At 46.7% G+C, this 16,520-nt stretch overlaps 1 protein-coding gene across 8 annotated transcripts in view; it reads right to left on the bottom strand.

Annotated features, from left to right (window-relative positions):
- Nucleotides 1-16,520, bottom strand: part of Sfswap (splicing factor SWAP) — a 71,751-nt gene that overhangs the window by 23,394 nt on the left and 31,837 nt on the right. For 6 of the 8 annotated variants that reach the window (XM_021163135.3, XM_021163130.2, XM_085837209.1 and 3 more), the window contains 4 exons: nucleotides 8,174-8,414; nucleotides 6,548-6,676; nucleotides 5,836-5,929; nucleotides 4,783-4,948 (listed from right to left, as the gene is read on the bottom strand). In XM_021163135.3, the coding sequence (XP_021018794.1) occupies nucleotides 4,783-4,948; nucleotides 5,836-5,929; nucleotides 6,548-6,676; nucleotides 8,174-8,414 (630 nt within the window). The remainder of the gene's footprint in view (nucleotides 1-4,782; nucleotides 4,949-5,835; nucleotides 5,930-6,547; nucleotides 6,677-8,173; nucleotides 8,415-16,520) is intronic. The other 2 variants (XM_029477215.2, XM_085837208.1) reach the window with 1 other exon arrangement.

The raw sequence follows: 16,520 nt of genomic DNA, 5'->3' as shown, positions 1-16,520 counted from the left end.
CAGCAGATTCTGAGTGGAATCTACTACAAGGACAGAGACGCAGCACAACAACCAACACAGCCCAGGGCTGACTGCTGACGGGAGTGGTGAGCACTTGGCAGGGTGAAGAGGGATACTGTGCTGTGCTGCTTCTGTTCATGTCGTAAGGTTCCTTAAGAAAACGAACTCTAACAAACAAATCCTTAACTGCCTATATGGTCTCTTTAATAAGCAGAGGCTCATGGACATTTTAAAAGGAGAAAAGACTTACATGAAATGTTAATGGACTCACTTATGAGTTGATACTAAAAAACAAGATGATTTAAGAACACGTACTGTTTCCGGAAAAGGGAACAGACCTGTAGATCATGAAAACACAAATCCCTAGAGTACTTTACCATACTCAGTCTGGAGAGGCAGTCACAGACAGACACACAGCCAAAACCACCTGCCCAGGAACCTAACCTGTGTGTCTAGATGCCATGCCTCACTCAGTGCTGATGAGATTATCAGGTGCCCCATGCCCCACAGCACTGTAAGAACCAAGGGGCCAAGGTTAGGAAGTTTCTCCAGGTAAGTCAGCCCAGCCAATAGCCTTGAGAATTCTCCTGGAGTGTTCTCATTATTCAATGCGCACACCACAGCTTGCATTACCACCAATCCTAAGCTCTTTCCCCAGGTGGCCAAGACCTTGTGTGATGCAGCTAGACCTGCCCTTCTGCACTATGCAGAAGGCCTGCATTGAGATGGCCGCCCTAACCTTCAGGACTGGGTCCAGCACTGCTTCCCTGAAGCACATCCACAGCCTTACAGCCTTCTTCTCTACCTCTGGGTAACAGCTGCATGTGTGTGTACACATCATATGTGTATTTGGAGATCTTAGCTATATAGCCCAGCTTAGTCTTAAACTCTGAACTCCCTGCCTTAACCTCCTGATTAGGTGGGAATGCCGGTGAATGCATTTCCCAAAACCCCAGATGAGTGAGTGATATTAACATTATTATTGGTTACTATATATTGTTCTTGTGTGTTGGTGTCTTTCTCTGTATTCTCCATCTTATCTGAAACTGGTATTTACCAGTAGGTAGCCTAGATGGCCAGTGAACTCCGGGAAAACTGTTTCTGTTCCTCCTCATCCCAAACACCAGGGCTCCAGCCATCCCTGTCTTTGTAGCAGGTGCTAGGGATGGGAACTCGGGTCTTCCTCCTTGCATTGCAAGCACTTTACCTACAAAACCATCTTCTCAGCCCTGTACTAATTAAAAACACAAAACAACAGCCCCCACACACACCGGTTTAACAATTTTATTTTAGATTTATTTTATGTGCATGAATGTTTTACCTGCATATGTATGTGCACCATGTGCATGCCTTATGTTCTTGGAGGTCAGAGGAGGGTGCTAGATCCCCTAGGACTGTAGTTACAGATGGCTGTGAACCACTATGTGGGTTTTGGGAAATGAACCCAGGTCCTCTGCAAGTGCAAGGAATGCTTTTATCTACAGAGCTGTCTCTCTTCAACCCCAACTACCAATTTGAGAAGAAAAAAGTGTCTTGTGTAAACAAGCCTGGCACACTAGCCACATATTTTTCTCTTCTGAAGAATGCCCTCAGTCCATTTTCTGACCTAGAAAAGTTCTTTCTATAGGAAGGACATTAACTGTTTATCTTTCAACGTACTGATGCTTGGACATTTGCGTTTACCTATATTCTCACTCTGCTTCCCTAGACCTTTAAGTCTCTGATTTCTGGCTCCAGTTCTCTGACTCTAAGATTATATATGTTAACAATTTCTTTTCTTCCTGCTCCCATCTCTTCCTCTCTCTGCAGGGTCTCACGTAGGCTCACGAGGCTGTGGCCTTGAGCTCCTGACCCTCCAGTGCTACGATCAGGGGCATGCACTGCCCACACTGATTGCACTTAGACACTAAACTTCTGGAATCGCTGCTGTTAGATACCTTAGTGTTATTAAATCTTTAAAAGTGAAGAGGCTGTTGAGATGGCTCAGTAGGCAGGGCACCTGCTGCAAGGTTGGACAACCCAAGTTCTATCCCTTGGACACAACCGTAGAGGGAAAGTCTACCTGTCCAGCTTCAATTATCATTATAATACAGAAGTTTCAAAAGCACCAGTGCTTTCTCAATGCCCAAGAAGTCAGCTTGCAGACGGGTGAAGGAGTGACCACACCATAGCCCTGACACAGGCCCCACTGTCCATGTCCTGTCCCCGCTTTAGCCCACAGCCAGATTCCACTCAATACTTTAACCTTGTGCTTCTCAGTGCTGAGCTCTACAGAAAGAACGCTGAGCTCGAGAGCTTCTTACTCCCTATCTCCCATACGCTCTCAAGGAGCTTTCCTGACAGAAATGTTCTGGTTCTCCAGGGCAAATTAAGCCAGACTTTAATTTGTTTTGGCCTCTTGCCTGGTTCTAGCGGCTGCTAACCAACCAGTATTTCAAAAAAAATCTGCCAGACTAAAAATCTGTCAGATCTTTCTCTTTTCTTGAAATAATTTTGGCGATTTATGTTTTCTTTGAAATGGTATTTTTCCGTGACTTGAGTTCATTTCCATTTAAGGTGATGAGCATGCTTTGTGTATTTTAAAAAAGATTTACAACCTTGCATTCATATCTGCATTCTTTTTCTCTTGAACACACACAATATATTTTACTGATCGTTTTAAAAAATTACTTTCTCAGTAATTTCTCCTTTAATTTTTAGACCCCTTGTCTCTGCTTTCCTTATGAATATTTTATAGATTTTTGAGGGGTGCTATCAGGAAGCCTGTATTTGTAACCCTGCCTAAACTTCAGCAGGGTTGGGTTCTAGAGTGCCACTGACTGGGCTTCTGTCCCAAGTTCTGTTCTTTTTCCATTCCATCCCATGCCCCCCTCTCCCCCTCATGCCAAGGACTGAATATATTCAAGCTATATTGTACTGCACCCAGCTCACTTCCTAGGTTCTTCTCATCAATTGTTCATTTAATTTTTTCTGTCTTTCTTTTGTTCACCCAACATAAAGAGGTAATGCTACTGTCTGTTTCGGAATAGTATGTTATCAAATGTCTTGCCTCCAGCAGTGCAGGGGACAGAATCCAGGGAAGCATTACTGCCGAGTTATGCCCCGGCCCACAACAGCTCTTTGATGCTCTCGATGTCCTTATTTTCCTGGCCTTGGGACTTCAGGGTGCTGCCATGCCTACAGTCTTCTGTTCTAACATTCAGATGTGCAGAGAAATGAGGCACTGACTTGCTTTCTCTCCTCTTCAGGAGCTGTTTCTACCTGGATGAACTTCTTCCACATCTGTCCCTTCCTGTGAGACTTTTGAGAACTTTCCAGTCTGTCTTCTAGTCAACCTGACCCTGGTGACTTCATCATGTTTAACCTAGCAGCATCTCTGAGCAGTCTTCTGGAGCTGTCAGATAGATTATCTGTGGCTAAGTTTTATAATAGTCTCAACTCTGTGAACATAAAGACCTACGGATCTGCCCTGACACTCAGGGCTGAAGGTTCAGCCTCTGTCCTGTGAATCTCAGCAGGGCTGCGCTCTACATCCTTCACCTCAGAGAAGCAGGCCTGTCTCTTCCAGGCCTCAGTGCAGGAGGGGTGCTGTCAAACACTGCACAGCTTGTACTCTCATCTAAAGCCTCTCCTGACAGGTACAGGGCTCCTTTCTCTGTGGCTCTGCAGGTATCCCAGGCAAGACCAATCTGGAGGGTGCCTCCTGGGTAACAGCCACCTCGTGGATGTCCCCTAACTAGTCCCAGCCTCCCACCTTCTCCTTGCTGTCAGTGGCTATCCTGGGATCACTGTCCTCTCTCCTCCTCCAGTCCCAGGTAGACTGCCTGTCCTTCCATCATGGGACAGCGTCTTGAATGGCTTCTGGTGCAGCTGCTACTCTGCTTGGCTTCTACCTTTGCTTATTTCAGCGAGGGCTAGAGGCTGCCAGTCACCTGACTTTCTAAACAGTGCTTTCCTAGTGACAGCCAGATGATTGTGACTCTGACCTCACATGGAGGCCACTTGCCATTCTTCTGCCCAGACTTGTCTTCCACTGCTGCCACTCCCACACTAGCCACGGACTCCCCAAAGGCTCCCGTTCCTCTGCTTAATCTCAAAAAGCCAATGCTAGATAAAGCATCCACTAGTAACCACAGTCCCAGGGGAAGCAAAGTCCTAGATGATGCGCAGTCCACCTCTCCAGACTGAATGCCTAGAGCCACCTGTCTGTCCCCAAAGCACAGCAGGGACCTCACTTATCTCTGAACATCCTTTTCTGTGGTCTCTTTTCCAGCACGTGAAGTTATGGCTTCTTCACGGTCTACCACGGGGCTCTGCTAAACAGCCCAAAACAGCCTTTCTCATCAGTCTTCCATCACACCAGCCACTTAAACACATCTGTCCTGCTAGACCACATCATCTAGTCAGGGACAGGGCAAGGAGACCAAGTGTGAGTGAGCACAGCACTGCCTGACTAAGGTGCTCAAGGGAGCCACTTGGACAGAGAAAACAAACCTCATCTCAATTGTCTGTACAGGGCTGGAGCTGGAAGCCAGTGGAGAGTTTCTGGGGGAGGATGAAACATTATTTGAAATTTGTAAACACGGCCACTAAATGATGTTAGCTAAAAACTGATGGGTCCTAGCTTGTCCCTAATGGGTTCCAAACACCATGCTGGAGAAGCAGGACGAGGTGAGCATGTCTGAATACAGTGGCTCTAGAAGGCAGGCCTAACGAGTCCCCATGGTCTGAGGTACCTAGTCCTGTCCCTCAGGAGGCCTGGGCTTCACCAGGACAGCGCACCTTTTACCAGCTTCCCGTCCACGGTGCTCTTGCTGGACCCAGCCTCCTTCTTCCCGCTGCCTCTTCCCCCAGTCTCTGCCATACCCTCAGGAGCGCCGTCCTCTCCAGCTTCACCCGACTCTTCAACAGCGGTTTCTGTGGGAGCCTCTTCAGCTGTTGATGCTGCCTGAAGAGAGAAACCTCCCTGAGCACTGTTACATGTCAATGTACTCTGAATGTAATTCACACATATAATCCAGCACGCATGAAGAAAGGGCAAGAGGACCAGGAGCTCAAGGGCATCCTTGGCCAAAACAAAAACAAAAACATCAAAACACTCAGCCTCCCAACCCACCTGTAATAACTGCATTTCCACATTTTAAACCATTCTTGTGTGTGTGTGTGTGTGTGTGGTACTGGGGACTGGACCCAGGCCTCTGGTATGCTAGGTGAGTGCTCTGGCACTGAGCTCCATGGCCAGTCCCACTTGTACTTGTCTAGTAGGACAGACTAAGAAGTTGAAGGAGTACCTTTCTTTAGAAGCCTGGTTACTGAGGATGCCTTCAAAACACAATCCCCAACTGACCATAGAAGAACAAGCCATTTCACCCTCAGCAATTCTTTCTGTCAGAATAAGCTCCAGAGTGTCAGGGACAGGAAAGTACCCTCAGTGCAGGGGACTGTGTGCTGTGTGCTGTGGAGGGCAGGCAACAGCTCCAGCACACACACCATGAGGTGCATTACAGAGTAGTCAGAAGTAAACTGGGCACAGAGGCACATCTGCAACTCCAGCACTTTGGAGGCAGAGGCAGGAGAATCAGGAACTGAAGACTAGCCTGGGCTACATGAGACCATGCTCAACTCTCCTTCTCAAATCTGTACAATTAGTCTCTGATGCTTGAAGCAACAGTGGTTTTTGTTGGGAACATGCTGGACTGGACAAACGACCACCAAGGCCTAAGTGGGTGGGTGCTTCAACAGATCCAAGACAGTCCACCCCCTGAAGGGATAGGTCAGACATAGTGTGGCCCTCAGAGTAAAGAGGAAGTCCCTTCTGCACCTGTCAGCACATACCTGTGTGCTACTGCCTCCTTCTTTCTGCAGGAAGAACTGCTTCTTAAACTCGTAGTAGGCGTTGTATTGGTGCCAGGGCTGAAGAAATTCAAATCTGTGAAGAGTGAAGGTCTGGTGTTTCAACATGGCCTACATGCAGTCCTCGGTGTTCTCACATATGGCCTGCCCTGTTCTGGGAAGCTCATAGACACAAGTCAGAACAACTTCATAGATTCTACACGGCTTCAGTCCTGCTCTATCCACTGACGTGTGAGTCAAGCCAAGGCCTAACCCAACCTCTACGGTCATATCACAGGGGATTTGACACTATATATGCAGCCCATGTTTTATTCGCATTGCCAGGCATAGGGGACATGGACCCTTGAGAAGTGTGAATTCCAGCTTTTCAAACACCTACATGGTCACTGCACAATAAAGACAACAACAAAACCCTCTCTAACTCTAGGTAATTTCATAAGATGAACAAAAATATGTCTACCTAAAGATAGTCCAGGGAAGGTGAAAGCACAAAAGAATCCTGACAGGGTTATAGAATGCTAAATGAAAAAACCCTCAATCTCATATACCTGACATGCTTGTAAGTGTTTGACTTTTTTGCAGCATGGGGCTTGATCCCAGAAACTCATAAATGCCAAGCAAACACTGTCCCTGAAATTCACGAATGCCAAGCAAACCCCCCAGCCCAACACCTCACCTTTCACCTTCACCTCACCTTTGATCGTTCTTGGCTCGAACACTGGTCTCAAATTTAAGGCCATTTCTAGCGACGTACTCTGCCAGCTTGTCAATCACAGGCTGGATGTCGGGGGGCGGGGGTATGATGGCCACGGGAGCAAGCGCACTGTGGAGAAGAGCCGGTGAGCAACCCTGAACTCAGCATGGCTTGAGCCTGGCACTGGCAGCTGGAGGGTCCTTTCAGGTTCAGCCATGTAAGAGCAAGACTAAAGCAGGTCTAAAGGCAAGAAGCCCCTTAACGTAATGAAGCCAGCTCCTGGGCACTAACAAGGCCCAGAGTATCACTGCTGGGAGTGAGACTACAGGAAGCTGTGTGAGTGGCACCTTGTAAGCCCAATAGGCAAGACCCTATTTCAAACAAAACAAAGCAAAACAAAACAGAAAACTGGGACAGTGGGGATTAAAGAATAAGGTCCAAAGTCCCAGAGCCAGGATCAAGACTTCCTCCTAAGTAGCATTCGCCTTTAATTATGAGCTACTTCTTAGGGACAAAACAAGTACAAGTCATTAAAACGGGCAAGAACTTGGTTCAACATCCTTCTCTGTGTTAACTTTCTCAGCAACGCCCCAAAAATCACTCCCTAACCCCTCCCACAGGCTAGGCCAGTGATCTACTTCTGAGTGACATCCCCAGCCCACACTTGACTTCTCAGCATGATTAGAAAGAGGGATTTTAGTCAAGCATTTCAGCAGTCATTATGAGAACTGCCCCCCTGCACCCCCTACAACACTCCTGTCCTTCTGAGATTGTTGGTTCTACACTAGATGCTGTAAGACTGTACAACGTGAGATCTTGGAGTCCTCTCCTCACCAATCAGTATGAGACCTTTTGAGCTCTGACAAGTTCAGTTCACCTCACTTGAACTCTGCCGAACACCACCCAGCTGAGGTTTCAAACACGACACAAGAACAGCCCAGAATTAAGGAGCAGATATGGGATCAGGCCTAGGAACCACATTTGCATCTGGCTAGATTTCACTGCTAGAACCATTTTTGGTTCCGAAATGGGGTCTTGTTCTGTAGCCCATTATACTGATGACCCTAAACCCTTGATCCTCCTGCTTATGCCTCCTCGGTGCTAGAAATTCAAGAATGGAACAATTATACGTATTACCAAGCTGGCTTTGAACTTTTTCTTCTTCTTTTGAGACAGGGATTCCCTGTGTATCTGTGACTGGCTCACTATACAGATCAGGATGGCACTGACCTCAGAGAATGCCTGACCCAGCCTGGCTATGTGGCGTTAAACTTTTTTTTTAAAAAGATTTATTTTTCATTATACATAAGTACACTGTAGCTGACTCTGAAGAGTACGCGTCAGATCTCATTACGGATGGTTGTGAGCCACCATGTGGTTGCTGGGATTTGAACTCAGGACCTTGGGAAGAGTAGTCAGTTCTCTTACCCACTGAGCCATCTTAGCAGCCCCCGGCGTTAAACTTTTAATCCTTCTGTTTCAGCCTTCCAAAAGCTGCACGTACAGATGTGTGGTTAATAATAAGTGAATAAGAGCCATGCTAATTCTGGAGACGCAGGTCTGTGATCCAGATGAAGAACACTGGTGACGGCAGCAGCCATCAAGCTGAGCAGGTGGCATGCGTACCTTGTGGTGGTGGTTGTGGAGGTAACCCCGCTGCTTGGTTCAGCTGTGGTTGGGGGTGGAGGAGGTGTGGTCCCAGGAGGCGGTGGTACAGTGGTAGTCACACCAGGTGAGCTGGACACAGTCACTCCAGCAGGAAGGGTGCTGTAGTAAGTGGCCACATCGATCCCAGGTGGGGGTGGTGCCAGGCAGTAGGTGCCATCTGGCAACATGTAGTAGCTGTAGTACATGGCTGCCACAGTTGCTGTAAGAAACAGGGTTTGTAAGCAAGAGGCCAATGACAGGTGAGCCAGCTACAATGTCCCTCAAAGACTCGTGTTCTAGACACTTGTTCCACAGCTTATAGTATCATTTGGGGAGGCTGTGGAACCTTCAGGAGGTGGGGCCTGGCTGTTCTCTACTTCCTGTTCCACCAAGTATGAACAGCTACTGGCTCAGGCTCTCACATTCCACCATGGACTGAGACTCTCTGAAACAGTTGACGTTGTTCCTGTCAGTTATTTGATCACAACAATCACTAATACACCAGGCTAGCAGACAGTTAAAAAGGAGACCGTGACCACGTGCAGCATCCACTCTGCCCATTCCAACCATGTTGCTTCTGTATCTGGAACAATGAGCAGTAGCAGACAGGCACACAACAGCCAATGTTAACAAGTGTGGACTTTCCTAAATAAGCCACTCTTCCTTCATGCACTTAATGCAGAGTGAAAACTGCTGCAGGAATGACTGGTGGGCAGCCCTCTCCCACAAGGCTGCTCAGGCATCCGTACTCACAGAGCAGAACTCCCTAACCTCCCCCCCACACACACACACCAACTACAGTTTTTGGAATGTTTTTTCACTCCACATGCGCTCTATGGGACTGCTATATTGAGCTCACAAGTCTGCCGTCTGTCTCTAACAGCTACCTGTGGTCTTTCCTACAGTCAGCAGTGGTCACTATCAACTTCCAGCTCACTTTATGTACAAAGGACCGCAACCTGCTGTGCTAGCAACAGTCCTGAGAGGTACCCATCTCCTTTAAAAGTTTTAATAGATGTCTTTTTTTTATTGAATTTTTATATGCATGAGTGTTTTTCCTGAATGTATGTGTGCCTGGTGTCTGCAGAGGTCAGAATATTGTGTCAGATTCCCACTCATACTGGAGATACAGAAGTTGTGAGCTGACACGTGGGTGTTGGGAGTCGAACCCAGGTCCTCTTCAAGAACAACTAACTGCTAAGCCAACTCTTGAGTCCTACTTATCTTTTTGAAAAAAATGTTCAAATCTAGCACTTAGCACAGAAGGCTAATGAAGTAACTGGGTTTTCATTTCTAATCCTCTTGCAGATAAATAGCAATTCTGGCTACGCAGGGAATTAATTTCCTCTTCATTAGGACAGAAATGAAGGAATCTAACTTTCATTTGTTCACAGTGGCACAATGAAACAGAGTGGAGTACTAATGTCCCAAAGGGAAGGAGACGGTCTTTCTAGCTCACGCTGGAAAGGTATGCATGCATGTAGTCCCCACACACTGTTGACACACTTGTAGGTGGACTGACTCACTGTTTATCAGGCATGTCATACATATCAAGTCCCCAGTACCAACCCAGATCAGTGTTACATACCAGACGCTGGTACACAGGAACAGCAGTAACTAAGTATGTGTGTAGGGTATGTGGCCCAGTGCCTTTTCACCTCTACTCACAGGGAAACCTACCATATCTCTTCAGCTGGTGGGGCTGGCAAGATAGCCTCACTGGCACCTCTGTTTCCCAGCACTGAGCACTCAGTGTTTGTTTGGTCAAGAAACACCATGTTGTGCTGACAAGACATCCAACGCAGTAACTTGGAGACCCACCCTATAAACACCTGATAATACTGGACACAGTATCACTCAAAACTTAATCGACAGCATTTGCTGTCACCTGCCTCCCTCTGATCTCTTACTCCATGTGACACTTAGGACTTCAATTCATACCTCAGAGACATTTGTGTGACCTCAGAAGGACTCCAGATGAGGTAGCGTACTGATATAAAGTACCTCGTACCCTGGCACCACACAGACTCAAGAGCCCCATGCTGTAACCACTGTGCACCTGCTGTTCCTAGAGCCCCATGCACAGTGTCCGGGAGGAGGCTGGATCCGCCCTTTCCTGTCAGGAGCACCTAACTATGGACAAGGCCCCAAAATGGCCTGAGAGACAGGATCCCTATTAGCTCATCCTGTCCCGTGGATTTTCAGTCTTGCTACCCCAAAATCACATAGGCTGCCACTCTGTGGCTTCTGCCTCTGACATGTACACCCATGGTAATTCCCTGCTGTAGGCCTGATACTGCCCCAAAAGCGGCACATGGCAGAACCCGTGACAAGTTCTTGGCAGCTCCTGATGCACTCAGTGAGTAGAGCTTAGCTGTTCTGTTCTACATAACCCAGCGCTGAAATACTGCACAGTGACTACAGCTCACACTAGCCCAGTCCTGGCTAAGAGTCTCCATGGGTACACACTCTGTGGCAGTGGAGTCTATAGCACAAGCATTCTATAGCCTTGTCATCAGCTGAGCCCAAGGCACAGGTTCCCAAGCACCTACCAGTTCCAACATCACACACCAAGAAGAAAAGTGTATCTGTCTGTCTGTCTCTCTCACACACAAAATCATATACATGAAAATGCCCCACACTCACAGGCTTTCTGATTTTATAATGTAAACTATAAATACACTATTTGACATTTTATAATCTTACTTTAAAGCTTTATGGTAGAAATCTTTCATAAAACGTAAGTATTTTTATATCATCTTTGCAAAAACTTAGTTTACATTAAAAGCCACCTAATGATGGCTTCAATTTTGTAAGATGAAAGAAATGCCAGAGATCAGTCAAGTAACAATGTAGATTTACTTAATACTACTGGGCTGTTTATTCAAACACAGTTCACAACATTATCCAAAAAGTCACACTTAGAATACAGCAAGTCATGAGGCTAACTAAGATGCTATTACAAGGAAAAGAGGGAGTCGCTAGAGAGCCAGCTCAGTGGGTGAGAGTACATCGCTCTCACAGAGGTTCCAAGTTTGGATCCTAGCACCCACATTGGCCAGCTTATAACCTTATAGAACTCCACTTCTAGGGGATCCAACTCCCTCTTCTGCTCTCCATAGGCACTGCACACATACACGCAGACAAACACTCATGCATATAAAAGAAACAACCACCACCACCACCACCACCACCACCACCACCACCACCAACAACAACAACAACAGCAAACTTTTAAAAAGTGGCACCTACTACAGAAGTGGGTAGTGTAGCCCTGCAGTGCAGGTACCTGGTTCAGGGCTGTCTGTGATCTTTAATGCTAGGCTGCCATCCTCAGGACAAGCCAGAGGTCTTGCTACCTTCACATGATACACAGAACTTCCCAAGGGTACTGTTTATTTCTCCATCTCGACATGGGGCCTTGCTCTGATCCCAGAATGGCCTCTAAACTTTGGTCTCAAGTGAGCACCCTTCCTCAGTTTACTGAGGAGACAGGAGTACAGGAACAAAGCACCATGAGTGACCGTGTCTGGGTTTTTAAGTGAGTGAAAATAGGTGCTAGTATGCTAATAAATTTATTTCTTTGAGTACTGCAAAAACCCACACCAAACGAGGCAACAGAGAAACTGCCCCAGGTGCCCAGGCCATCTAGGCAGTAACATGGAAGGAAGGGTGAGCTGCTAACGTGGAGGCACACCTGGAAGCACTTTTCCAGCTATTCACAAGCTTACATGAGCAATAACCCAGGGCAAGGCTGGTGCCATCTGCCTAACCACCTAGGGCCCTACTCCACCAACAGAGCTACACTCCAGTCCTATCTAATCATCTTCCAGAGCCTTCAGCTCTTGAGCAGGTATGTGCTGAGGATCCTGAGCCTTTCCTAAGACACAACTATGACATTAAAGGAGACGTGTAAAAAGAGAGTCAGCAGTGACCCATCTTTCTGGCCGTCCCTGGTGCTGTACCCTGAAGGAAGATGCAGGGCCACTGACTCTGCTCTGAGGCTATGTACCATTCAGGCGATGCCCTCAGCCCCTCCTATACCATTCATGCCATGTCCTTCCACCTCTAGCTGGCTGACAGGCACCCCTCAGCCTTTCCCAAGGCTAAAGGCTTACATTCTATTCCCGTCTCCAGTCCTGGGCTACATCTAAGAACTCTTCACTCGGTACTCTTATCTGGAGAGGTCACTCATGTTCCAAACCAACTGTGTCCAGAACTGCATTGGGCTTTCATCTATGCCCTTCTGTCCTGCAGCTCTGGTCTAGGAAATGTCATGCCTCTAAGTCAGATTTCCTGGGCCTCTTGGCTCAGCAAGCTTCTGTCTGGGAGGTGTTCCCACAACCTTCTTCTTCCTCCTCTTCTGGGGCCTCTGTGAGAATCATCCCAGCTCATGACAGCTTTCTCTAAGTCTTTGGTCAATCCCTTCCTAGGATTCTTGGTTGGAAACCCCTGTATAGCCACTGTGCTGTGGGAACATCTGCCGTTGTAAACAGCACTGAGCCCTGCATGGCTATTTATTACACACAAATACTCATAAAGGCTTAACTTGCAAAGCAGTCACAGGAAGAGTGACCACAGAAATTATTAATGGAATTAAACTACTACAGTAATAGAAGTTAGGTGAACAGGGTTATTCACCCAACATCCTGCTGTGCTGTGCACACCCGTCTTGGTATAATTTAAGATGAAACAGTGTATTTGTGATGGGTGAGGTATTAGGTGGCCTGGGCACAAGGATATAGCAGTGGCAGATGACTTTAAAAGGGTCATTTGAATGTAAACCCCTAGCCACAACACATGAGGACAATTCCTAAGTGACTAGTGGAAGGGAGACTAGCCTACAGGCTGGGTCAGCTGGACGAAGGGACAATTCCGGTCCCGGTGGGAAGGTCTGTGACTGTTCAAGATCTTATCATATAACTCATTATAGCAGTGCACAATTTCAAAATTTTGAGTTATTTCTGGAATTTTCCATCGAACATCCTCAGACTGGATCCCACGGAAAGCAAAACTGCAGATGCAGAGCCTGCTGCCTCTTCCCTGTTTCCCATCTGTTTTGTTCTCTAGCATGCCAGTGCCAAATGGAAAGGCTGTGCAGGCATTCCTGACATAGCACTGGCATGGACACACTGTTCCATGAATGCTCCAGTTGTACAGGAGAGAACAGGCAGTATCAGCCGAGGGCAAGGGCTGGGAAGTTATAGTACAGAGCACTCCAGAACTGGAGGGAAACACACATCTACACCATACTTCTAGGTCCTTCCCACTATCTATCCAAGGGTTGAAATAAAAAAATGTATCTTCCAGTATAGTCTCTTGTAACAAGTTGTAACAAGGATGTGCCCCAGCAAACAAATGAGAACCCCAAAGAGACAAACACAGGAGCTAGTATAGTCGAGCGATGGAGAAGCCACAGGAAAGCCTGAGGCTGGAGGCTGACAATACAGCCCCAGACTAGAGTAGCAGACTGGGAAACAGCTGCCAACAGCCAACACACAGGTGCACAGTGAAGGATGGACCAGTTTCTGTCTTTGGCTTCAGCAGCAGCCACCCAGGCTTCGAAAGATGGCATTATTAGAACTTAAGATGATTCATCTTGACTGGTAGACCTGTAAGGGTATTTTCAGGAAGGATTAACTGAGGGGAGAGGACCCTCCCTCAGAGTAGGCAGCACCTTTCTGCAGCAAATCAAACAGGAAGAGGCGGTCCAAGAGAAGAGGCACTGCTGTCCGGTCCACCTCTGCTTTTTGCTTGTAAGTGCACCCAGCTCTCCTATTACTGCTGCCATCCATCATCTGACTCAGCCTCTTCGGCCTTGCCACATGGGAGAAGACCAATGACTCCCCAGTACTCCCCTAGGCTTTCAGTGGGGACTCCAAAGGCATCCATCCAGCAGCCTTATGAACTGTGCACCTGTATTTGGTTCTCAGCCTTCAGTGGGTAGATGGCTATTATGACACTACCCAGACCAGTCTGTGCCAGTCCTGTGAATGAATCATCTTGTAACATACACACTCATTCTTTTGTCAAGAGAACCATGCCTAATACAGACTGTGGTACCAGGAATGGGTCCAAAATACCAGCAACAATCCCTGAAACAATCCAGCTGCTTTGCTACCTGGAACACATGATCTAGCAAACCTGATGGTACTGCTGCGTTGTCAGTGCTACATGGGGTAATGGTTGGGTCCTTTGAGGACTGCACAAGAGAATCACAGTGGAGGCCTTTGGAACTTTGGAGCAAGGCCTTATTCTCACCCACAGACAATGATTTTGAGAGAGAGCTCTTGGCCTGCTATGGGGACTTAGTGGAAACCTGAGAATCTGACAATGGGCTATTACCACATGACTTGAATTACCCATCATAGGCTAGGCATTACTTACCAAGCCATAAAGTTGGACATGCAAAGCAGCAAAGTAACATCAATTGGAAGTGATAATATTTATGTAACTGAGCCCAAGTAGGTCGTAGATGAAGTTACCCAAGTGCCTATGGTTCCAACTACTCCAACAATGCCTTCTGTCCCCATGCACTCACTGCGTCAGGAGGCAGGCTCTGTGACAGGATGACTAAAGAGAACAAAAGTGAGGCCTGATTTGTGAATAGTGCTACCCTATGTAGAGTCCATTCCCCAGAAGAGGATAGCTAACTGTAGTACTACAGCACCTTTCTGGGACAACCCTGAAGGAAAATCCTGTGGTAGGCACAGCTTTGGGCAGGGCAGAGTTGTATATTTTTAGTATTATTTTTATTCTCTCTATGCATGCATGCTATTGGTGTGCACTGAGGTCAAAGGACAACCTGTGGGAGATAGTTCTCTCATTCCACTATATTGGTCTTGGGAATTGAACTCAGGTTGTCAGGTTTGGTGGCAAGCAAGCACCTTTAACTCAATAAGCCATTTGCTGGCCATATAAATTTCATTTGGACAGATGTACAATTTATACACTGACACAAAGGGCATTCCCAGTATTTTGGATGAACAGCTGGAGACTTGGAAAGAACATGATTGGAAAATTGGTAAGATAGACATTTGGGGAAGAGGAATATAAACAGATCTCTTCAAATGAAGTGAAGATACTTGTGTCCTGTGTAAATGCTCATCAAATGGTTACATCAGCAGAGGAGAACGTCAGAGGATGGCTTGTTTTGTAGACAGAAGTCAACTTTTCCTGGAAGGCCATTCCTGTCATTACCCAATGGGCCCATGAACAAAGGAGTCACAATGGCGAGGCGAGGATGATACATGGGATCAACAACTAAAGCAGCTGGCTTGACCAGATGATGGAATGGCCTTTTAAAGACACAGCTATATGGCCAAGTAGGTAGCAGTAGCCTGAAGGGCTGGGGCAGAGTCCTCTAGAAGACTACAATGCTCCGATTCAGTGTTCAGAATATGGTAGTTTCTCTTATAACCAGGATTCATGGATCCAAGACTCAAGGGATAGAAATGGGAGTGTCACCACCCAACACTACTACCCCCAGTGGTCCACTAGCAACATTTTGCTTTCTGTTCCTACAATTTAATGCTCTGCTAGCCTAGATGTCTTGGTTCCAGAGGAAGGAGTGCTTCTGTTAGGAGGTACAAGAAGCATTACATGGATTCAGTTAAACTAGAAGCTAAGACTTTCACCTGGCCACTCTGGCTCCTGATGTCCTTGAATCAACATTAAGAAAAGGGTTACAGTGTTATCAGACATCACAGAGAAACTGGACTGCTATGGAGAAAGGAAGAGTAGAGTCTTTCTTGGTGTGACCATGTTCTGAGTTAAGTCTGAAACTGTAACAACTCGATCCAGGCAGGATGGTAAAGGAGCCAGAACCTTCCAGGAGGCTGAGGCAGGGAGGACATAAATTCTCAGCCCTCCTGTGTTACCAAGTAAGTTTCAGGCTACTCCCACAGATAAAGAAACAGGACTTGCTGAGTATATGAGCTGGGAAGTAGAAAAATATAAACAACTGTAGCCAAGTAACCAATCACAGAAATGAGGCATGTAACTGCCATGAATGTTTCTGTCTTACATTGTGAAAATGTCCAAGGCTTTATATGTATTTATGAGTAGTAAGCAGATATCTGTGCTTTCTTTCTTTTCCTATTCTATTACCATATAACATTAAGAAAATGTCAGAACTTAAGTGTTGTCGCTCTGTGTATCATATTTAAGTTATAGGGTATAACCTGAAGATATCTGCTCTGGGGGAAGAATTGATGTTTTCAGTTGTTTATCTAGGAGGGTCTGTGAGTGCATTTCTAGGAAGGATTAAATGAGAGGTGACCCATCCACCAAGTGTGTAGCACCTTCCTGTGGGTATACCAGATAC

This window comes from Mus caroli, unplaced genomic scaffold (assembly GCF_978045245.1).
Source record: "Mus caroli unplaced genomic scaffold, Mus_caroli_1 scaffold_4, whole genome shotgun sequence".
Classification (NCBI taxonomy): domain Eukaryota; kingdom Metazoa; phylum Chordata; class Mammalia; order Rodentia; family Muridae; genus Mus; species Mus caroli.
Note: the sequence above shows the minus strand (reverse complement) of the source record. Positions and strands in the feature narration are given on the sequence as shown.